General features: G+C 44.7%; 1 protein-coding gene and 1 long non-coding RNA gene across 2 annotated transcripts in view; both read left to right on the top strand.

Annotated features, from left to right (window-relative positions):
- LOC141095597 (uncharacterized) overlaps positions 1–24619 on the top strand; it is a 38772-nt gene extending 14153 nt beyond the window's left edge. Inside the window, exon 2 of the long non-coding RNA XR_012233434.1 lies at positions 22482–24619. This is a non-coding gene — a long non-coding RNA (uncharacterized lncRNA). The remainder of the gene's footprint in view (positions 1–22481) is intronic.
- On the top strand, positions 11626–13197 carry LOC141095948 (uncharacterized). Its single transcript, XM_073582295.1, has 2 exons — positions 11626–12016; positions 12119–13197. The coding sequence occupies exons 1-2, from the start codon at positions 11760–11762 to the stop codon at positions 13095–13097; spliced, it is 1236 nt and encodes a 411-aa protein (XP_073438396.1). The 5' UTR covers positions 11626–11759; the 3' UTR covers positions 13098–13197.
- Positions 24620–25085: the final 466 nt, after the last annotated feature.

The following is a 25085-nucleotide window of genomic DNA, read 5'->3' as shown; positions in this document are numbered from 1 at the left end:
TAGGACGACAGGAACACTGAAGGCAGGACTGGAGTAGGTCGGCAGGAACACAAGGCAGGACTGGAGTAGGACGACAGGAACACTGAAGGCAGGACTGGAGTAGGTCGGCAGGAACACAAGGCAGGACTGGAGAAGGTCGGCAGGAACACAGGTAGCGGGACTGAGAAGCTGCTGTGAGGAGCAGCCGAGACAGGAACTGCAGCAGCAGTGTGTGCACGATGGAGCGAGGCCAGAGTGTCAGGAAACACAACGATCAGGCGCCTCCCTCAGGGGGAAGCGGCCTGATATGGCCCCGTCTGGTCAGCCATTGGTCCACAGGTGCTTCCGGGTTAGGGCACAGCCGGAGCATAAGAAGCAGGAAGGAGGCGCGGCCTATGGCGCATGCGCATAGCATGCAGGGAAGGCATCGGTCGCGGACCTGTCTCAGGTGACCGCCGCGGCCGTCGGGTGGAGAGAGGCTGCGGCGTGGGAGCGGAGGCCGGGTGAGTATGGCGGAGCGGTGTAACGGAGGGATATTATGGAGAGGGGCAGTGTGGGAGGGATATTATGGAGAGGGGCAGTGTGGGGAGGGAAATTATGGAGAGGGGCAGTGTGGGAGAGATATTATGGAGAGGGGAAGAGTGGGAGGGATATTATGGAGGGCGCAGTGTGGGAGGGATATTATGGAGGGGGGAAGTGTGGGAGAGATATTATGAAGAGGGGCAATGTGGGAGGGATATTATGGAGAGGGGCAGTGTGGGAGGGATATTATGGAGAGGGGCAGTGTAGGAGGGATATTATGGAGAGGGGCAGTGTGGGGAGGGATATTATGGAGAGGAGCAGTGTGGGGAGGGATATTATGGAGAGGGGCAGTGTGGGGAGGGATATTATGGAGAGGGGCAGTGTGGGGAGGGATATGATGGAGAGGGGAAGTGTGGGAGGGATATTATGGAGAGGGGCAGTGTGGTGAAGATAATATGGACAGGGGCAGTGTGGGAGAGATATTATGGAGAGGGGCAGTGTGGGGAGGGATATGATGGAGAGGGGAAGTGTGGGAGGGATATTATGGAGAGGGGCAGTGTGGTGAAGATAATATGGACAGGGGCAGTGTGGGAGAGATATTATGGAGAGGGGCAGTGTGGGGAAGATATGGAGAGGGGCAGTGTGGGGAAGATAATATGGACAGCGGCAGTGTGGGAGATATATTATGGAGGGGGCAGTGTGGGAGAGATATTATGGAGAGGGGCAGTGTGGGGAAGATATGGAAAGGGGCAGTGTGCTGAAGATATTATGGAAAGGGGCAGTGTGGGGAAGATATTATGGAGAGGGGCAGTGTGGGGAAGATATTGTGGAGGAGGCAGTGTGGGGAAGATATTATGGAGAGGGGCAGTGTGGGAGAGATATTATGGAGAGGGGCAGTGTGGGGAAGATATTATGGAGACAGGCAGTGTGGTGAAGATAATATGGAGAGGGGCAGTGTGGGAGGGATATTATGGAGAGGGGCAGTGTGGGGAAGATATTATGGAGAGGGGCAGTGTGGGGAAGATATTATGGAGGGGGCAGTGTGGGAGAGATATTATGGAGAGGGGCAGTGTGGGGAAGATATTATGGAGAGGGGCAGTGTGGGGAAGATATTATGGAGAGAGGCAGTGTGGGGAAGATATTATGGAGAGGGGCAATGTGGGAGGGATATTATGGAGAGGGGCAGTGTGGGAGGGATATTATGGAGAGGGGCAGTGTGGGAGGGATATTATGGAGAGAAGCAGTGTGGGGAGGGATATTATGGAGAGGGGAAGTGTGGGAGGGAAATTATGGAGAGGGGCAGTGTGGGAGAGATATTATGGAGAGGGGCAGTGTGGGAGAGATATTATGGAGAGGGGCAGTGTGGGGAAGATATTATGGAGAGAGGCAGTGTGGGGAAGATATTATGGAGACGGGCAGTGTGGTGAAGATAATATGGAGAGGGGCAGTGTGGGGAAGATATTATGGAGAGAGGCAGTGTGGGAGAGATATTATGAAGAGGGGCAATGTGGGAGGGATATTATGGAGAGGGGCAGTGTGGGAGGGATATTATGGAGAGAAGCAGTGTGGGAGGGAAATTATGGAGAGGGGCAGTGTGGGAGAGATATTATGGAGAGGGGAAGAGTGGGAGGGATATTATGGAGGGTGCAGTGTGGGAGGGATATTATGGAGGGCGCAGTGTGGGAGGGATATTATGGAGGGGGGAAGTGTGGGAGGGATATTATGGAGAGGGGCAGTGTGGGAGGGATATTATGGAGAGGGGCAATGTGGGGAGGGATATTATGGAGAGGAGCAGTGTGGGGAGGGATATTATGGAGAGGGGCAGTGTGGGGAGGGATATTATGGAGAGGGGCAGTGTGGGGAGGGATATGATGGAGAGGGGAAGTGTGGGAGGGATGTTATGGAGAGGGGCAGTGTGGTGAAGATAATATGGACAGCAGCAGTGTGGGAGATATATTATGGAGGGGGCAGTGTGGGAGAGATATTATGGAGAGGGGCAGTGTGGGGAAGATATTATGGAGAGGAGCAGTGTGCGGAAGATATGGAGAGGGGCAGTGTGGGGAAGATATTGTAGTGGGGGCAGTGTGGGGAAGATATTATGGAGAGGGGCAGTGTGGGGAAGATATTATGGAGACAGGCAGTGTGGTGAAGATAATATGGAGAGGGGCAGTGTGGGAGGGATATTATGGAGAGGGCAGTGTGGGAGAGATATTATGGAGAGGGGCAGTGTGGGGAAGATATTATGGAGGGGGCAGTGTGGGAGAGATATGGAGAGGGGCAGTGTGGGGAAGATATTATGGAGAGGGGCAGTGTGGGGAAGATATTATGGAGAGGGGCAGTGTGGGGAAGATAATATGGACAGCGGCAGTGTGGGAGATATATTATGGAGGGGGCAGTGTGGGAGAGATATTATGGAGAGGGGCAGTGTGGGGAAGATATTATGGAAAGGGGCAGTGTGGGGAAGATATTATGGAGAGAAGCAGTGTGGGGAAGATATTATGGAGGGGGCAGTGTGGGAGAGATATGGAGAGGGGCAGTGTGGGGAAGATATTATGGAGAGGGGCAGTGTGGGGAAGATATTATGGAGAGGGGCAGTGTGGGGAAGATAATATGGACAGCGGCAGTGTGGGAGATATATTATGGAGGGGGCAGTGTGGGAGAGATATTATGGAGAGGGGCAGTGTGGGGAAGATATTATGGAGAGGGGCAGTGTGGGGAAGATATTATGGAAAGGGGGAGTGTGGGGAAGATATTATGGAGAGGGGCAGTGTGGGGAAGATATTGTGGAGGGGGCAGTGTGGGGAAGATATTATGGAGAGGGGCAGTGTGGAAGAGATATTATGGAGAGGGGCAGTGTGGGGAAGATATTATGGAGACAGGCAGTGTGGTGAAGATAATATGGAGAGGGGCAGTGTGGGAGGGATATTATGGAGAGGGGCAGTGTGGGGAAGATATTATGGAGAGGGGCAGTGTGGGGAAGATATTATGGAGGGGGCAGTGTGGGAGAGATATTATGGAGAGGAACAGTGTGGGGAGGGATATTATGGAGAGGGGCAGTGTGCGGAGGGATATTATGGAGAGGGGCAGTGTGGGGAGGGATATTATGGAGAGGGGCAGTGTGAGGAGGGATATTATGAAGAGGAGCAGTGTGGGGAGGGATACTATGGAGAGGGGCAGTGTGTTGATTGATTATATTATGGAGAGGGGCAGTGTGTTGATTATATTATGGAGAGGGGCAGTGTGGGAGGGAGAGATATTATGGTCCACAGTCTGATGATGGCTGGTAACAACAACTCCCTGTATCTCTTTACCATTGTTAAGGGCATACTGAGTTGTAGGTTTAAGTGATACAAATGTATATGGGGCTGACCTAAACCTGCAATTGATCACTGCAGTAAGCGCAGTGATGTATTCCTGTACTGATGGTGGTTCTGATCATGTAGTATTCCATAACATGCTTCATGCTAAAACGGAAAAATCCTCAAAATTAAATTGAGTTTCTGCTCCAAAAACTCTGTCGTTTGGGTGTGTTGACATTGATTTTGTTTGTAGCAGAAACTCTCAAAATATTTCGCAAATACTCAAAATTTGGTTCTGCAGATGTATTCATATACTGTACAGCTCTGGCAAATATTAAGAGACCACGACTTCATTTTGTCTGATTTTTCTCTTTATAGGTATATTTTTGAGTAAAATGTAAATTGCTCTTTTATTCTATAACCTACTGACAACATGTCTTCGAATTTCCAAGCACTAAATTTTGTTTTTGTTTTTGTTTTTTCAGAAAATATGAAATGGTCAAAAGAACAAAAAAATGCAGTGCTTGCAGACCTCAAATAATGCTAAGAAAACAAGTTCAAAATCATTTAGAAACAACAATACTAATGTTTTAACTCAGGAAGAGTTCAGAAATCAATATTTTGTGGAATAACCATGATTTTTAAACATAGCTTTTATGCCTCTTGGCATGCTATATAAATAAAGATTATTATTATTATTATTATTATTCTTTCCTCCAGTCTTTCACACTGCTTTTGGGTGACCTTATGCCACTCCTGGTGCAAAAATTTAAGCATTTCTTCTTTGTGTGATGGCTTGTGACTATCCATCTTCCTCTTAATTTTATTTCAGAGGTTTTCAATGGGGTTCAGCTCTGGAGATTGGGCTGCCCATGACAGGGATTTGATGTGGTGCTCCTTCATCCACACATTGATTGACCTAGCTTTGTGGAATGGCGCATTGTCCTGCTGGAAAAAACAGTCCTCATGGTTGGGGAACATTGCCTGAGCAATAGGAATCAACTGTTTTTCCAGGATAACCTTGTATGTGGCTTGATTCATACGTCCTTTGCAAAGATTAACCTGCTCAATTCCAGCCTTGCTGAAGCATCCCCTGATCATCACCGATCCTCCACCAAATTTCACAGTGGGTGTAAGATGCTGTGACTTGTACGCCTCTCCTGGTCTCTGTCTAACCATTAGATGACCAGGTGTTGGGCAAAGCTAAAAATTAGACTCATCAGAGAAGATTACCTTACTCCAACTCATCAGAGAAGATTACCTTACTGCAGTCCTCTCTGGTCCAATCCTTATGGTCTCTGGCAAACGTCAGCCTAGCTCTCCTTTGCTTCTCGTTGATGAAAGACTTTTTTCTAGCTTTACATGACTTGAGCCTGCCTCTAGGAGCCTGTTACGACCTGTTCTTGCCGTGCACTTCACCCCAGCAGCCATTTGCCATTCCTTTTGTAGGTCACTTGGTGTCATCCTGTGGTTGCTGAGTGACATTCGAATAAGATGACGGTGATCCCGGTCAGTCGTTTTCGCCATCTGCCGGTCTTAGCTTTGTTGTCTCCAATGTCTGCTGCTTGACCCTGTTGTAATGGACTGCCGTCTTAGAAATTTTAAGGATGGAGGCAACATGACGCTCACTGTATCCCTCTGCTACTAAAGCCAGAATTGAGCCCTTCTTTTCCTTACTCAAGACTTTTCTTTTCAACTCTTTTGGCATGGTTAAAAGTTATTTTTTCATTCCTATTACTTTTGGGATTTTACTAGCACTTGTTTTGCCATCCAGCTTGTCCTATTTTAAGAGGATTGTGAACACCACAGCAGGGTTTTTTATACTTTCCTTCGTTAAATAAGATTTGGTTCACCTAATCAGAAGCACATTAAGTAGAATGAGGTGTACTCTGGTTGGAATTCAACTGACACTGGAATGGAATGGCTGTCAGACATATAGAGAAGATGATATTTATAAAACGTTATACTTTTTTAAAACTTCTCTTAATTTTTGCCAGAGCTGTAAATACCCCTTTCAATTTTTTTGCGCCCCTTTGGATTGGTTCAGTATGACAACAATGTGACCCTTTTACCAAGATATATTGCGCACCCCTGCCTTAACTTATTTTCAAATGGAGGAATTTTTAAGCAGATCAGCTTCAAAATCCTTAAAAAAATGCTGGGATAACTTCCTGTCGATTTCTATTGCTCTTCATGTCAGGAGTTTTTTTTTTTTGTGTTTTTTTTTCCCTCATAAGAGTTTAAATTAAAGGAACTTCTGTTGAGAAGAAACAGTGCATGGCATTTTTTTTTTCCCTTTTTTTGACAGATCATGATCCAAACTAGGCATTGTCAAAGCAAAAGGTTTAAAAAAAAATACTTCAAGAAAAAAAGTCTTCCAAAAATTTTTTTTAAACCGATTCAGGAAAGGAAAAATTACCTAACAAAAAGAGTGTTTCCTGAAACTTCTACTATTTTAACTTTTTGAACTTTTTCCCGCTTTTGAACTTTTCAAAAACTTGGTGTACACATAGCTTTAAAGTGGTTGTCTCTAGCATTTAAGAGGCTAAACAGCAGCTATCAGAGCTTGCTCCGGTCACTGCTGTTGGCAGCGGATACCAGCCGTGTAACACAGCGGCGCATGTGTTAAAGTCCTGGAAAACCACTCGACACGCGAGGAGAATGGCTGTAGGAGCAGGGACATTACATCTTTTCCTATAGTTGTAACATGTATCTCCTGGGCCGTAATGCAAACTCTGTAGCAAGGTCCCCAACTACTATGTGCCATCTTATGAGCACAGGGCCTTTGGGCTCGCTCACTTCTACGCCACATTCATTTTGCATCTTATGCCTGAGAACATTGGTTAGATCACTCGTCTCTGGAGTGACGCTCGGTCCCGATCATCATGTCTTTACGCCTTGTTATTCTGTCATGTCCAATCCTTTCTCTGAGCTGCGTCACAAGTTACGTGTTTAGTGGAAAAGTTCTCTTAAAATCACCCCATGATCAGCTGCTGAAGAACTAATAAACTCTGGAGCTTGCGGATGTCTGGGGAACAAAGGCCTGGCATTACTTGTGTTCCCCAGATATTAAAAAAGTGTGTGATGCAGATGGTCCCTGTAAAAGTCTGTTCCAAGACATTTCCCCAGGAAACAGATAAACTTTATTAGCTGTCATCAGGACGAAGCTGTGCACAAAAGTATTAGTCAACTGTGCAACAAATGTGGTAACTAAATGCAGGAACGTTCATAGGTAATAAAAACTTTGCATCAAAGGGAACCTGTCATGTGCAGAAATGCTATTCACCTGCAAATATAGGGTTAATTTGTAATGTTAAAATCACACCTGCGCTCCTTACTGGAGCAGCAGCTACAGGGAGAAAATGAACCTTTTATCCTCTTTGCAGCCACTGACAGTCATAAGGACGGTGCAGGGAGCGATTACAGTCACTGTCCATTATAAAGTGAGCGCGCTGTAATCGCTCCCCGGCACATTAATTGACAGCTTCCTCTGCACAGACAGGCTGAAGAACAGGCTGTCAATCAGTGTGCTGGAGAGTGATTACATCGTGCTCACTATATACTGTGCAATGACTCTTACAGGCCCCTGCACTGCCCCAGTGACTGTCAGCAGCTACAAGGAGAATAGAAGTTATTTTTCTCCCTGTAGCTGCTGCTCCAGTGATGTGGGCAGGCGAGATTTTAACTCTATTTACCTGCAGATTAACCCTATATCTATAGGTAAATACTGTTTATGGACATGACAAAAATCCCATCTGTCTTGGTGTTCAGATTCCCCCTCCAGCACCATTAGTACCTAATGTCTAGCATCACAGCTGTACTCGGCGGTCTTTGTCAGTCTTATAGATAATGCATGGAGAGACTTGACGCTCGATTCAGACAGGATCCCCATGATTGTGAAAAATGTGGGATCCCAGGTAAACAGAAATGTATCATTTATTCTGTAGGTGATAAGCTGTAAATGTGGGACAACTCCTTTAAAGGGTACCTGTCATGTAGAATAACACTATTAACCTGCAGATATGGGGTTAACCTGCAGATTTATAGCATTCTTTCACTGTGTGGCACCTACACTGAGAGCCCCACTGCCTGGAGGAAATCAACTTTGTGCCTCCTGGAAGCCTCACTTCCTCAGTTATTGGGGTGGCGCCGGTACGGTTTCAGTCACCGCTCTGTGCATAGAAAGCGGCGGCTGTAACCGCTCTCCCGGCACTGACTAACCCGGCTCGCTAGGAATTAGGGCTGGCTGTCCAATGAAAAAAAAATGGTGGTTTCCCAAACTCTTCCAATAGTCTATGAAAATCAAACAGCATATGGATTGGATTATATCCAAGTTTTTCCGATTTGTTTCACGGACCCATAGTCTTGCAGCGGTGTGTATGATCGATGACTCAAAATTGGACACGTCTCTGTGATGTTATGGCGACCACTCGGCTTACTTCCTTGTTTCTCTATGGCGCCATCAGTGCAGTGATATGATGTCATTGTACCGCTGGCACCGATCAGGAGTATAGATGGAAGGCAGCACTGTGCAGGGTTGTTGGTTGGGGCATGAGTGTGTTTTTTCTTTTATTCAGGAGGCAAATAATATTTTTATGTGACACAGTGGTTGCTAATGTTATATTCTGGGGGCACAGTGCTGTATTCAAGGGGCAAAGGTTTGGCTAATGATATACTCAAGGAGCACTGTGGTACTGTTGACTAATTCAGGGGGCACAGTTGTGGCTACATTTATATTCAGGGGCCATATTGGCTAGTTATATATTCATAGAATACACAGTGAGATATTGTTTATTTAGGGGATAGACATAGCTAAAATATGACTTTACAACTTTCAGGGGTATAATATGTGTATGTGCTGCAAAAGTGAGAAACCAAAGTCATCTGGTTAGTAACTGTACAGAAACAAAGGCATAGCTGGGAGAAGCCGCCATGATTGTCAGGAGCTGTTGGAGAAGAAATAAAAGAGAATGACTCTACAGTAGATGTCACCTGTAAAGAACTGATAAATTGAAATGTATTATTCTTCCTAATCAGTACTGTTTCCACTGTACACTCAGATTTCCCCCCCATGCGTAGAGCGTTACCTTTATTACATTGTGTCCTTTATTGCATAGTGTCCTCCCATATTATCTATAGCATTGTCCTTTATTGCAGACAATTTCCTCCAATATTTTATATAACCCCATCCCATATTAAAAAGTGACCTCACATGTATAGCACCGGTCTTTTATCACATAGTGTCTTCGGTTACGGTGCATAGCCTTATCCTTTATTACAGTGCCATTTCTTATATTTTACAGTGTGTATACATGTCAGGGGTCTAATGTGTGAAAAATGAGGATGAATGAACTCATGGAGATCAACATCCATTGGATGTTGATCTCCATGAGTTCATTCATCCTCATTTTTCACAGGGGTCTAATGAATGTCATATATTAATTTTGGGGTGTTTAGGATGGTGTCATGTGTACTGTTTGTGAGTGAAAAACCTTAGGGTGAGTGTTCTATAAATGGATGATGCACAAGACAGAAAAAAGTGTGCGGCACGCACAGATGTCCTGCTCCAAAGTTGCCAATGATGGTTAAATTCCATGAAAGCATGGCGTCATAGATTATCTAGTGGTTTAGTATGGAAATAAAAGCAAAGTGCAACCCTGAAATACCTTATTGGAATAGAGTGGTCACCACACATGCACGGCCCTATGCTATAGCCAAGTACAAAGCTCAGACATCTCCAGCAGTCCCATAACGAATGACCGGAGAGGTGGCATGCCTGCGCGCAACCACTGGTCTGGTGGGATTTTTCAGCGTCTTGTTCTCAGGATTGTGCTGGTCTCCTTCTGATCAGCATTTTATCGTTTGGGTAGGTGAAAAATATAATGAAAATGAACCTTTAATTATAGACTATGGTAGATACATGGTGCAGACATAAAAACGAAAAATGCCAGGGAGACGGAGCCCAGTACTAAGTTTGCATTGGTCCCATAGAACTCCAGGTACACTACTGCTGACAACGTGACCCTGAGACCAGAAAAAGTTGTGCTCCAGGACTAAAAGGTAAATGCCACTAACCATAAGGTCGGTTGTCATGAATGAACGATTCGCTTAATGTCATCAGTGCTTTATATCATGGACTTGGTGCACTATAAATCACCTGTATCCAGAAGTCATATGGATGCACTAATACATATTACGTGTAATCGTCGCACTATTGCTATGGAAGTATCGTAGACTAAAATAAATGACAAACTATCAGCCCGTAAGCCGGATTGTACATCGTTACCTATGTTCAGCTTGTACGAGGCCGGCTGCCATATGTCGAAAACTAAATTATACCATTCATAAATTGTGCATGAAAGGTCTTTTCTTAGCAGGTTCCCGCTGTTATACTTCATGATCAATCATTTGTTTCACCTGACGTTTGAGTGGAAACCATTTGTCAGAGGGGAAAAAAAAAATATAATGGCAAACGGAAAAAAGATTAACTTGTCCGCTGCTGATTTACTAATTAAAGTGGTGATGAAATGTGGTCTGAGGGGTACAACACCAGAGCCATAAATACGGCCGAGGTAACTAAAGACTGGCAAGGCGGCTGTTATAACACTAACCCTACTGCAATAAAGGACGTGTAAAAGAATTGTGACAATATTTATACATAATTTATATCCTATATACACACTGAGCATCTTTGGGACTTATTGTATGATGGCACATTGCTGTGGCTCCTGGTAGGAATGGAAACTATAAGGCTGTGTGCACACGATGCAGATTTGCAGCGGTTCCGCAGCGGATTTTACCGCGCAGAAACGTTACATATCCGCATTGTGATGTACAGTAGCCTTAAACTCAATGGAAAAAAACAAACCGCTGTGCAGACACTGCAGATTTTTCCGCGCGGTTTTCCCGCGGTACAAAATCCGCAGCATGTTACTTCTTTTGTGCGGTTTTCCATCTCCCCTGTCACCAAATCCGCAGGGGGAAAACCGCAGTGGAAAACCGCAGTGGAAAACCGCACAAAAACCGCATGAAAAATGTAAGAAATCCGCAGGAAAAATGCAGGTCATTTGACCTGCGGATTTCTTCCATTCTGCGCGGAAAAATCCGCAGGCCCAAAAAGTCCATCTGCACTCAGCCTAACAGATGTGAACAGAGACTAAGGCCGGAGTCACACTGGCGAGGAATACGGGTGCGTGAGAGGCGCAAAAAGCACGCATTAGACACGGACCTCTCTATGGGGTCACTCGCACCAGGCGTATATTTCTCCTCCGTATCCTCCGCTCCGTGCCACTCGCAGCATGCTGCGATTGTCAGCGTACTACGCCCGTAGCACGCCAATGCAAGTCAATGGGTGCGCAAAAAATACGGATTACACACGGAACACACGTGTGACCTGCGAGCAATACGTAGGTCTTTTGGCTGGTGACAGGAAATGGGCTAATCCATCATCAGGAAGCCTAGACATGCAAATGAGCTCAAAAAGCGCTCCAGACATCCAGGAAGTACGCCTCCACGGAGTACAGCAGCAGCATGGCGTCCACTTACATAAATGTGGAGATGCTAATTGTGCTGGTGCAGGAGCGTCCAGAAATATGGGACCCACGCGACGCAAACTATGCGAACCACACAAGAAAGGAGGCGTCATGGAGGCGCATCTGTCGCCAGATGTACCATGACTTCGGTGACCGACCACGTGATGAGCAGCAGAAAGTTCGTAAGTGCAACCATAAAAATATAATTAACGTTAGCGCGCGCTATAAAATGACTCTAAAATCAGCCCCCCCCCTTCCTGGGCATGTAATTTTAGCCTCATGAGGCCGTTACATTAGGATGTGACACGTGGCTTCACACAGCCATAATTAGGGGTTAGGCCACAAGCTCCTCATCCTCCTAGCCACAAAAATTAGTTTCAGGGGAGCTAATGAGACCCTGGGTATCGGCCCAATTACATATGCCACCATGGGTAGAACGCACACCCCAGAAGGCCCCATGCCTAGACTACTGTTTGAAAATGTGACCTCTCCAATATGTGATTTTGACAATCTTTCCTGTCACATTGCAGTGGAAGATGTGATGAAACGGTGGAGAAGCATCCGGGACCAATACCGCCGGGAACGCCAGCAGCGGTCCAGGAGTGGGGATGCTGGCCATGTCAAGCGGCAATATATATATTATGACCGGCTGAACTTCCTCGCCCCAATTCTGGCTCTGAGACCGTAAGTACATACCTCACACCACATGACACAAAAACATTACACAAATACTTTACAGGGACAAAAATATTGATGTATTTTTGCCTCTGTTCTATTTCATAACAGAACTCAATCCAACCTTACGGATCGAGGAACGGCCTCAGAGGCAGAGCCCGTTATTGATCCTGTAGGGGATGAGGTGGCTGGCCCATCTTCTCCCCCTACAAGAAGGATGTCTGAAGAGGAGGCATCACAAGAGCACACAATGGCTGCCCGACACAACACACCACCAGGACGGTCTGCAGCTGCAACCTCACCCATCCTGGAAGAGATGGGCAACTTGAGCAGCAGCCCAACTGCCCAGATCAGGCCCTCCCCACAGGCTGCTCTAGCAACACGGCGAATAAGAAGAAGGCGCCAGGTCGCCATTCAAGAGAGCAGGACCAATGTGGACACTGGGGTGCTGACTTACTTGTCCAGAGTCACTACAGATGATGGTGAGGAGGCCTATGCACGTAGCCTCACCCTTTATCTCCGTGCCCTTACCCGTGAGGTCAGGCTCCGTATTAGGGGGTGTATTCAGATCCTGCTTGATGCAAGCACCCCCCCCAATACCCCATATGAGGTGTTTGAATTTCTGGAGAGGTGGCAGCTCTCACCAAGAAATTTAATGCGCATGAGACCATCCACACAGATGCTTGCTCAAGCAGGGTCTGAACAGCCCCTAATACGTGGGCCAACACCTCAACCCCTTCCTCCCCCTACCCATCCTTCTATTCCGCAGCCCCAAATGTCTTCATCAAGCCAACCCCACCAATATGGCCACTTGTACCCACCCAGTGTTGGAGGCTGGTCCCAACCTGGTTGGGGACGATCTGGCTATCTTGGTGGGTATGAGCCACGGGCCTACCATAGCCAACAAGAAGCCCCTCACCATCATCATTATTACTCTGGGCAGTATCACCAACAGGCCCAGGAGGCTGGACAACAACAGCATCATGGGCAACAGTATGGCCCCACACAGGGCGATGTTGGCCACAATGTCCAGCAGCACCCACAGGCTGTTCCTCCCCGTTCCCCTTCCCCTACATATGATGATTTATGAACCCAAACTTTGGAGATGTCCAGTGACATGTAACTGGTGCTTCTAATCTAGAGAAAAAAACAGGTGTTCTCCTTCACCAACATTTCGAACATAATTTAACACTCACATTTGTAAACAACGTTTTCCAAACATATGAAACAATCCATCATGACAGGCAACGCTACCTCACGCCTTTCACACAGATATTACATGTGTGTATAAAAGAGAATATTTAAATGCGCTATACTGTTACCTGAAAGGATGAAAATACACTAATCACTTGTTAATGCATAGGAAAGGTGTGCTTGCCTTTAGTTAAGTAGTCAACTTTGTTATTAGCATTCTCTAGTAAAACAATTTGAGGCGAACAGCATTCACAATATCACGCTCTCTCTATGTCTTAACAAGTGAGTTTTGTATTTTCATCCTTTCCAGTATAGCATGCTTAAATATTGTCTGTTCTACAGACAGGTAATATCTGTGTGAAAGATGTGAGGTAGCCTTGCCTGTCATGGTGGAATCTTTCTATGTTTGGAAAACATTATGAGGAAATGTGAGTGTTATCTTATTGACTTTATTTAGGTGATGGAGCTCACCCTTTGTTGCCTAATCCAGGTTAATGTAGGCATGCAGCAATGTTGTTATTGCATAATGTTTGTTGCAGTTTTTTTCTGTTATGTTAATGTTACATCAAGTTAACGAAGGCCCAAAGGGTCATTTTGGCCATTGCCAAATTTGTGTTATGGCAAAATTATGTTTGCCTTTAATCAAAACCCAAAAAACAAAAAGGCAAAACTAAAAATTTGTCTACTCTAGTTAACGTCTCTGTGTGATTTCTCACTATCCCTCACAACATACTAACAGACACCAACCAATGCAAAGAAACACTCATAGAATCATAAAAAGGCTTGAGTAATATATATTTAGACACACTTTGAACCCAAAAAAATTAGAACATAGACACAGCATTCTCTTGCCAAGAAGTAGCCCCCTCAGGTGAGATAAAGTAATTAGTGAATATATCACGCACTTTGAGGCCAGAGAGCGGTCTACGTTGAGGGATGATAGGTGGTCTCACCCTGCGCACATTGTCCGGCCTACGCACAACACCATCAGAGGAGGAGCAATCATGTATCCTGGTGAAGTTATGCAGAACCACACAGGCTTTCACAACTTCATTCACATTTTGCTCACTCAACTGAATGGCAGACTGGAGTACCCGCCATTTGGCACAAAGAATCCCAAAGGAACACTCCACCAGTCGCCGAGCACGTGATAGGCGCAAGTTAAAAATTCTGCGCCTGTGGTCAAGGTTGCGCCGGGGATATGGCCTCATGACATTACGTGATAACTGAAAGGCCTCATCTGCCACAAGGACATAAGGGACTGATTGTTCGGGGGAGCCTGGTAGCTGGCGTGGTGGTGGTAGATCCAACTGGTTGGTGCGTAGCCGCCGACCCATTATGGAAGTATTGAAGACTCTAGAGTCTCCCGTCCTTCCATAGGCCCCAATGTCCACAATTATAAACTTGTATTGAGGGTCTACCAGAGCCAACAATACAACAGAAAAGTATTGCTTATAATTGAAGAATTGGGACCCTGAGTTCGGCGGCTTACGCACCCTGATATGTTTGCCATCCAGGGCCCCAATACAATTTGGAAACTGGCAGTCCTCCTCAAAGTCCCTTGAAATCCTTAACCAGTCTTCCATCCTGGGCTCGGGTAGGACCACCTGATGGAGTCTTGTCCAGATTTGTGCACATGTAGACCTCACTATGCCTGAAATGGTTGACTTTCCAATGAGAAACTCATGGTGGAGGGCGGCATAAGACAGGCCAGTGGACAGGAAGCTGTAGAACAACAGAAATAGTCCAGGTTAGAATGGCTAAAGTTAAAAAAAATCAGTTACATGCCGACCAAACTTGGTAGGAAATGAGAGAGAACAACACACACATATTTGGTGGCACAATGACTAAGTGATATGCAGTACATATTAGATGTAACATTGTGCTGTGTCAGGTGAAACATATTTTGAGTAAGATGAGGGTATTAAACATTGTCCAAGAAGGCCAAAAAACATAAATTAACACACACATTATGAACATAGAGAATGTGGTTGTGGAGTACATACCGTATTGTGAGTAGAAGTCGCTCCTCTGCAGATATGGCTTGGCGCATCCTAGTGTCCTGAAATGTGATCCCAGGGCGCACTGTCTCCAAGAGGCGATCAAATGTGGAAATGCTCATTCGACAGTACTGGTAAAATTTTTCCGGATGCTCCCGCAGAGACGAATAGAGGCGGTGAAAATGCCCTCTTGTGAGTCGTTGCCTCAAAAGTGGATGTACCCACATGCGTCTCCTCCTCCGCGGATCCACTATCACAGGATATGGTTGGCCAAAGCGCCGTGACAAAAGCCAGGTAAAGAGAACCTGCTCGGTTGTATTGAATGTCAGACCCTCTGACATGCTGCACAAAGAACACCAACACACCTCGTGAAAGCAAGGTGAGAAATGTACAGAATGTAGGCAGCCACCTGTTTCTGAGTGTCTAAATAGGGTGCAGGCTAATGATTTAAATTGTTTGCAGGCCTCAAAACCGTTAAATGTCCATTTTGCAAGGCTGCGAGAAAATCTCGCCATACGGATTGCATACGGATTGCATACGGAGACACACATGCGCAAAATACGCGACCTCACCTTGCTTACGGATGACCTACGGACCACTATTTAGTGGTCATTGATCCGTATTACGCATGTAAAATACGGAGCGTATTTTGCGCAGGTTAGTGTGACTCCAGCCTAAAGCTGCACATGGATTTATCAATGTTTGAGAAGTGCGATATCACTCCATTATAGCCCAGCTTGGCTGTATTGATATTTCCATTGGATCTAATGGTCAGCAGTGCACTGCTTCCCTGCTATAGGTGATGAGACCCCCCTCTCCGCTCTTAGGATCACTGGGGTATCCCACTGGTAACCCATATGTGACAGAAGCTGCACTGGTGATTTAGAATGATCCAGCAACTATAGGGGTTAAAATGGTTATAGCAGACATTATTACATTCAAGAGTAAGGTGTGTGCTAGAGAGTCTCCAGCCAGTCTGAAATTAGACAAGCTGTATAGCTAAGTTCTTCCTGGGAAGCAATTGCTGTAATTAGATAAGCAGTCAAGACAGTCAGGAACATCTTTATCACATCAAGATAGAGAGTGAGAGAGTTAAGGCCCTTTTACATTTAGCGATGCACCAGCGATCCAACCAGCGATCCGACCCGGTCAGGATCGCTGGTGCATCGCTAAATGATCGCTAGTGAGCTTTCATACAGAAAGATCTCACAGCGATGCAGCTGCGACGCAGCGCACGATACTCACCTTTCACACACAGCGATCCTGCGTCCTCCCGCCCGCGTCCAGCGTCGCTTGTCGTCACAGCAGGAAGTCTCAGCAGGAAGCGCCCGACGAGAAATGGAGCCGGACATTCTCGCGCGATCAGCGACAGACAGCGGGGGAGCCGGTCGCTGGTAAGTATCACACATAGCGATATCACTAGTAATATCGCTATAACGTCACAAAACCAGTGACGTTTTAGCGATATTGCTAGCGATATTGCTTAGTGTAAAACCCCCTTTACAGCACTGGACTCATCCCCCTTCCCCCACTTCACTGCATGAGCAAGATGCAGTTCTGTTTATGTTAAAACACTGTGTGTGAATAGAAGTTATCAATAAATAGACTTTCATATGTGTTAATGAAGCATTGCATGAAGAGAAATGATTCTGTGTGATGAAAAGAAGCTTGCATAAAACGCCCATGATCAACTCCAGCTCTCAACTGTTTCATAGCTGTGTGCCTGTAAACCGTTATCTCCCCTCTACTGTGAAGAATTATAATTAATGGTCACCCTGAGTAACATTTCACCAGGATTCCAAAAAGGTAATGTCTGCTTCTGCACCATGTCCTCCTTCAGAGAAATGTATAACATTGTTTCCAGAGCTGCATTGACAATTCTTCTTTCTGCCACTGGAAATAAACCTATTGCCAGAATATTGCCAAAAATTTAGTTCAAATGATATAATACAACAGGACCAGGCTTGGCTTTCCATTAGTTATGGAAGATAGCTTCATGGGAAAGAGCAGCAAGTTCTCACCCTCGGATTGCAGTTTATGAAATGACTGTTGGTTCTGTTTTTTTCTGTTCTCTATATTGGAAGACTATACAATGATCAAAAGAAAGTCTGTCATTGTAATTGCAAATCTTTTAAATTTGTTTTTTTATGTGACTTTTTTAGTGTATTTTTCAAAGGAACACATTTAATAAGCTGAAAATTTCCCGTTATCTCACATGTCAGCTTTGCTGAATAGACTGGGACAAGATCATCAGAGGATGGGCAATTTAAATAATAATAATAATCTTTATATAGCGCTAACATATTCCGCAGCGCTTTACAGTTTGCACACATTATCATCGCTGTCCCTGATGGGGCTCACAAACTAAATTCCCTATCAGTATGTCTTTGGAATGTGGGAGGAAACCGGAGTACCTGGAGGAAACCCACGCAAACACGGGGAGAACATACAAACTCCTTGCAGATGTTGTCCTTGGTGGGATTCAAACCCAGGACTCCAGTGCTGCAGCCGCGCTAACCACTGAGCCACTGTGCTGCCTCTATAATAACAACAAAAACACACCCATTTTATATTAAGTGCATCTATAGCTTAACTGTAAAATAAGTTTGTAAACCGAAAGGTTAATCAAATCTATTGTGAAAAAAAAAAAATAATTTGAGAAGGCATACGTCTTAAAATACCATATATAACAACTTTATATTTGTACAAGAATTTGGAATGAATATATGTTCCTTACTGGGCTGTCATACATTTATCCTATAGGTCTGATCTGTAGCACTCTGTATATAGGACGGTTAATATGTGCTTTCGCTTGACTTACAGCATGTTCTTGTCACAGCTCTCGCCAATTTCACCCACGGTGTGAATATAGAAAATCAGTCTTTTGAATGAGAGTTTAGACATTAATTACAAGAGAGGCTGACAGCTTGAGAACTGTAAAGTGTTACCGTTCCTTCCCTCTGCCACCTACTCGTAACTTTGCTTTAATACCTTCAGTATCGCAAATACTATTCATAAGTTACAAAGGCAGGTAATTAATATTTGGATGGGATTTGGCAGCTTTTTTTATTTTATTTTATAGCTCACAGAGAAAAACCGAGCCTTTATTATTAGGTTTAATTACGGTATTCAATCATTATTATTGCTTACTCGGTAATCATTTGTACTGTACCTTATGTAACCTTTATTGCCAACTTGTGTGCCTGCAGAAAGGACTGATAGGAAGTTTCATCTCTAGTATAGATGTATAATAACAGGGAACTGACACACCTGAATGGCTGCCATGTCGTAACACATGTTCCTGGCAGGAGCTGGATCCAAATTTAATAAAAGGGGTTGTCTCATACAGGCAATCTCATTTTAAGGCCACGTTCATATGGTCAGTATTTGGTCAGTATTTTACATAATGATTTGTAAGCCAAAACCAGGAGGGGAGATAATACAGAAATGGTGCCGTGTTTCTATTATACTTTTCTCCTCCTGATTTTGACTTACAAATACTGATGTAAAATACTGACCATATGAACGTGGCCTAAGCAGCAAAAACGGAAAAACCCTTTCCTTTGGCGAAGTTTGTTTAAAAAAAAAAACCCAAAAAGTGCTTTTCTCTGTGACAAAGCCTCTAAGGCAAATGTGAACTAAGACTTAATAATCATTAATAGGGAAATACTTCTTGCATCAGTGAAATATTAAAATGATTGACCTTTTTGCAGAAATAAGTGTATAGCGCCCCCCCCCGCGCCAGAAAATCTACTGGGGTCTCAGCTACCGAGGGTAGCTGAGACCCCGGTGAACATGATTCGGGTCGGTTTTTACAGAACCCAGTCACGTGATCGCCGTTATTTACTGAATAGTGGCGATCACCAAAAAAAAAGTGATTTTTCCATTCATTTCTCTCTCTGATATGAGCTAGCATAGAGAGAAACGGGGTCCCCCCGCCATCCCTGATAGACCCTATCACCGTGATCAATATAAAAAGGTAAATCAAATCCCCCTTTATCACCCCCTTAGTTAAATAAAAATAATAAAATAAAAAAAAAATTTCCATTCTTTGCAGTTGGGGGTTAGAGCTGGGATTAGGGTTTTGTTGGGGCACAAAAATTAAAAGTTTGAAAATTGCAACATTTTCTAAATTTTTACCAAATTTCCATTTTTTTTCATAAATAAATATAAGTCTTATCGAATAAAGTTTACCACTAACATGATGTACAATATGTCACGAAAAAAACAATCTCAGAATCAGCGGGATCAGTTGAAGCGTTCCAGAGTTATTACATCATGATGTGACAGTGGTCAGAATTGTAAAAATTGGCCCGGTCATTAAGGTCAAAATTGGCTTGGTCACTAAGGGGTTAACTTCTGGACACAAACCCTTTAAACTTTATTTCCATAAAACTGGAAAACCTCCTTGAATGAGACTCAATTCTACGGCCATCTTCGGAGCGTTTATCATTTCTTCTGTGTTCTACAAATGTAACAAAGCAACATTTTCGTCCTTGTCAAGTATGTGGTGTCCTTGTCATTCAAAACTGTTGCAAAGACTAAGGAAACTCACTGCATCTAGAGAACAATCTTCCGACAGTGACTCCCTATTTCTGTTTACACACAGTTATGTGCAGATGGATACACTGGAATGTTTTCCTATGGGGCGTTAACGCATCGCTCACTGATCAGTCATAAGATCTATCATCAGGAGCACAGGTAGTAAGGCTCTGTTCACATGTCCGTTTAAAGGGTTGTCCACTACTTTTGATTACTTAAAAAAAATGGGTCCATGGTGGTATTAAAAATAAAATTAAAAACATATAATCGCCTACCGGACCCTGTCGTTCCTTAGTACTGCTGCCTATGTTCACTACCAGTGTTCTTATTCAGTCTTCCGTCAGGTGATATTATCACTTGACTGCTGCAGCCGATCAGCATTTACCGATGTGCTGCCGCAGTTACCGATGTACTGCCGCAGTTACCGATGTACTGCCGCAGTTACCGATGTACTGCTGCAGTTACTGATGTACTGCCGCAGTTACGTACTGCTCCCTTTTCCATCTCAGACAGCATAAGGCCACTGCAGCCAATCAATGGCCACTGATTGGTTGCAGCGGTCACGTGTAATATCTGTTGCGCACCTGTTCCAGATCCTGGCTGTTCTAAACTGTGCTGAACTGTGTTGTGCTCCATGTCGGGCTTCGCAGGTGGCCCGGCGTGATTCCATGTGATTCTAATGCAAGTGTCTGGATGCAACGAGCAGGGATCACAAGGCGGAAACAGTCAGGGGTTGACATAATTCTATTTATATACAACAGTAACTTTAAACAATTAGTGTTAGTAACTATGCAAATCAACACTAGGACGAATAACAATAAGCTAGGAATAACCAAGAAAGTCTTTCACTATTTAACGTTAATGTTCGTTTCACAAAGGTGGTTGTGCACCAGTCATGGGAGTCACCACGTAAGTTCTCTCTGAAGCTCTGGCCCTAGCGGGGGTTACCGGGTTTTCCCGCTAGGGAGCAAGTCTCTTTCTGACGTAGTCTATCAAAGCCCATGGAGCCTCCCACACACCAACTGGCCCCCTCACAACCTGTAATCCCAGTCTCAGCCATCCCCGATACCGTAGGTGATAGCTGGAAGTGGTGGCCCTGATCACTCGCGCTGTTCCTCCGAAATCACAGGTGTGCCTCTCCTGTCGCAGTCTCCACACGGCTCTTCTCATCTTGACCATCGGAGGAAGTCTGTCAGGCTTGGAGTGAAGAGGACTGGGCCTCGTCTCTTGACAGGCATAGTCGTGCCTCAGAGGTTTCACCATCGCAGGGTGCAGATCCTGGCTCTGACCAGCGTAGGTGGTACTTGGGGATATCCTCCGGGGAATCCAGACCTTGCTAGGCGGTGACCGGAATAGCGAATAGGACTCCATCACACGATACCTCCCCTTCAGAAAGCTACACGCATCGGAGCAATGATAGTGGGCTCAACTTATCCTCCCTCACCATGGGTAAGCAACACCATATTTAATTATTATCCTTTGTCTCACTCTGTGTCTATGACTATTTGGCCCTCTTTATAACATATGGTTCCTTTAGACTGGTTGTTTAGGTGTTTTGAACATTGTTTGCTGCTTTATGTATTCTTTATTGGTGGTTTATGGTTACTCTATGTTGCTCTTTTGCCCTGCTGTCCATATCTTGGAGTACTCCACTGTCCCGATTTTTTTGCCACTGATGTATTGACACTAAACTGTAGTCCCATACCCTAACAATGACTATGTGTTATATGAATATTGTTCTATTGCTCTTCCTGATCTTCCAAGACCTTTGCCATGTGTCTGCCTGCAGCTTCCACAATGTTTCCTCTTTGCTTGCATTTTCCATTACCTCTGCTTCTTGTCTGCAGTTTCCAGGACCTCTGCTTCCTGTGTGCAGTTTCCAGGACCTCTGCTTCCTGTGTGCCGTTTCCAGGACCTCTGCTTCCTGCCTGAGGTTTCCAGGACCTCTGCCTTCCAGCCTATGTTTTCCAGGACCTCTGCTTCCAGCCTGCGGTTTCCAGGACCTCCACTACCTAATCTCTGCTACCTGTCTATGTTTTCCAGGACCTCTTCTACCTGTCTGCAGTCTCCCGTACCTCTGCTTTCTGTTTCCCACGTGCCTCAATGGCCAGCTGCACTGTGGCCCGTGTGTCCATCCGGATCTTGGGAGTTGAGGAACCACCTCACCTAGTGAACCTGACAATATCCTTCTGGAAGAGGAATTGGAGAGACACAGACAGCAGTTGCAAGGAACAACTCTGATCTAATGAGTCATTACATGTTTCGGACCCATCTTTGAAATAATAAAAAGTAGTAGACAACCCCTTTAAGTTGCCTCCTAGCTTTAATTCTAAACAAGTCATTATTTTGATTAAATCTTTTCTTAGCTGCAAAATATATTTCATTACTAAATTCCCCAAAGTTAGAACATCCCTCCCATGTACTTAGTGTTCCGTAATGGTATTTCATGAATACATTCATTATTCATCTGTACATTCACGCTTCAAAGTTGCATTTGACTTGATGTTGATACCTTCAGTATATGATTTGATTTATATTCATAAGGAGTAAAGCTTAGCAGGATATTATCCGATGACCCCGAGTGATCTGCAGTAATGTCAGGGGCAGTAACACTTGTATCACGGGCGGAGGCCTTCTGTAGTCACCAATCATTGAAACAGTCCAGAACGCGGCTTTTGTCTATTCATCTGTGTCCTTTATTTGTCCCAATTCATTGTTGTCTTTTGTATTTGTTCTAGAAAGCCACAGGCGGAAACTTTATGTGCAGAATCCATGTGAACGTCACTCTCCAGCCCCTATAGTGTTGCTTCGTGTACAACCCTAGGTGGAAGAGAAAAGATGTGGATCTAGAAGATAAAGATAATAATATCCGCAGCCTGGTAACACAAATAGGATGAGGCTCATGCTGAATTGTCTCGTCATGTTGCTGGTGATGATGAGTCATTTTCCAGGGACATCTTGTGTTGCTTCATTGAAAGACTTCAATTTCTCTGGCTGTGTGGGAGGCTTAGGGCAAAGAACGCAGCCACCCAATGGCACCGACACGGCTGCAGAACAACTGAAGGCCCCGCCATTGGTGATTATTAGAAACTGAATTTCAATTGATTGCTTATTGTTAATGGTAAACCTGCAAAACCGTGCAACCAATACCAATAAGCAGTCAATTTCTGATCAACTTTAATTCTGTTAGAAAAATGGTGGCTAGACTAGCTGGGTGGGTTTTGACTCCTTCGTGGCTACGTGTCTTCCTACTTTTAAAGGAAATGTGTCATCGGAAAATTACGGTACCTATTTTTTATAAGGGTTTTGATTTTTTACGTTAAAATTAAAAAAATACTATTAAATTTGGCATTTTTTTGTCTTTATATCACAATCTTTGTAACAAAAAAACAACTTGGTAATCTTGCAATTTTTACATTGGTCATTTTAAGCTCAAATTTCCTGTCTTTTCAGAGAGAGTTTACAGCAGTTTCTTTATCATCAGAGGCAGGATTAGAATGACTGATAGCATCTCTGTTGTTAGACTCACCAGGTGAGGTGGATCTTCCAACCCCATGGTCTGGGTGGGAACACGGGCGTTGGTGCAGCAGACAGGTGGGGCACAAGGGTCATAGACATGCGAGAGACAGGAGACCGCAGGCAGGTAGGTGGGATGTAGGAAACCACAGGAAAGTAGAAGACGTCCAGGAAACCACAGGCAGGCTGGTAGGATTATGGAAACCGCAGGCAGGCAGACAACATCCAGGAAACCGGAGGTGGCATAATGGTAACCGCAGGCGGGCAAGAGACATCCAGGAGACCACAGGCAGGTGGGATGATGGAAACTGCAGGCTGGGGGAGACGTCTAGAAATCCATAAGCATGTATGCGGGATATCGGAAAGCGCTGGTAGGTGGAAAATTCCCAAGAGACAACAGGCAAGCAGGCGGGAGATGTCCAGGAGATCACAGGCAAGCCAGATGGGAGATGTCCAAGAGACTACAGGTAGGCAAGCGGTAGACAGCCAGGAGAATGCAGTCAAGCAGGCGGGAGACATCCAGGTGACCTCAAGTAGGCGACTTCAGACAGCAGCTGAGTAGATCAAGGTGTGTAGAGCAAGCCAGAGTTTAGCAACAATGTAGTCTTAATACCAAAATGCAGGTGTGTCACTTGATGAGCCTTATATAGACCCAGGCTGATGATCACATGGGATCATGCCAAGCCAACTGCAAAGCCCAACGTGGAGCACTACAGAGTCTAGCGGACCTGGGTGAGGGAAGCAAGGCCTGATCCAGGACAGGTGCATAACATCTATACACAGCTGATAACACAGGATCCACAAATCACAGCAGGTGATGTCACAGCTGACCCTGCTCCCCTTTTCTACATAAAGACCTTTGCACCGCGCATTAGTTGCTTCAATTTAAAAGATAGGATCCTGGTCTGACCGTTGTGGCTAATGTACGTGTGTTCTTTCCTGAAACAATAGGAAGTTAGAGCCTAAAAATCCACAGTGGCCAATGTGAAAATTGTGAGATTTGAAATGTTTATCTTTTAATAAAGATTGTGATATGAAAAAAGCATTGCCTAAAATCTCCCCCCAAATACATTTAACAGAAAAATCTGATTTAAACAATGGGTCAATTTTTCTGATGATAGTTTCAGCTTTAAGGTCATTGCACAGAAAAGAAAGCTTTCAAATGGCATATGAATTCTTTGCATATATTATTTTTAATACTTTTTTTGTACAATGGGTATCCTTAATTATATCACATGACTTTATAACTTTATATGTAAATCAAGATCATCATGCAGATTACCCATAGGTGTCATCCAAGTGCAGAGCTATTGTCAAACTAATGCCTCGTGTGTATTAAATATGGAGTTTGAGCAGCAAAGTCATTTTCTTTTGGCGTCAGATTCTGCAGATAACGTGCCAGATTTGATTCAGTGTGAGATATTTTCCAGTGAGCACTTGGCACTCATCGACAGCTATTACTGCGCCAATTATGTGCAGAAACAGATGTGAAGAATATGAATTCCACTTCATCTGGGAAATATTGGACACTTTAAGAAAACAACAACCTGAAAAATATTTGGAATTCATATGTAATCTTCCTCCTAGACACAGTAATCAGGTGCTTTGGATTCTATTAGAACGCATAGATATTGTAGGGCTTCCGGGTGTCCGCAGAACATCATTTCCCTCTATAAGCCGGAGCACAGAGCAGCTATCCACCAAGCAATGATTCCAAGTCTGAAGGTCCATTTATCTGACTGGCCCGGTGTAATGTTACATATGTCAGGCTTGGTGCAATCTTATCTGATAATATCTTGCATTTTGATACTTGGGACCCAACCATA

This window comes from Dendrobates tinctorius, unplaced genomic scaffold, assembly GCF_039654945.1.
Source record: "Dendrobates tinctorius isolate UK_male_01 unplaced genomic scaffold, ASM3965494v1 ptg000070l, whole genome shotgun sequence".
NCBI lineage: Eukaryota > Metazoa > Chordata > Amphibia > Anura > Dendrobatidae > Dendrobates > Dendrobates tinctorius.
This window is presented reverse-complemented; position numbering and strand designations above follow the sequence as displayed.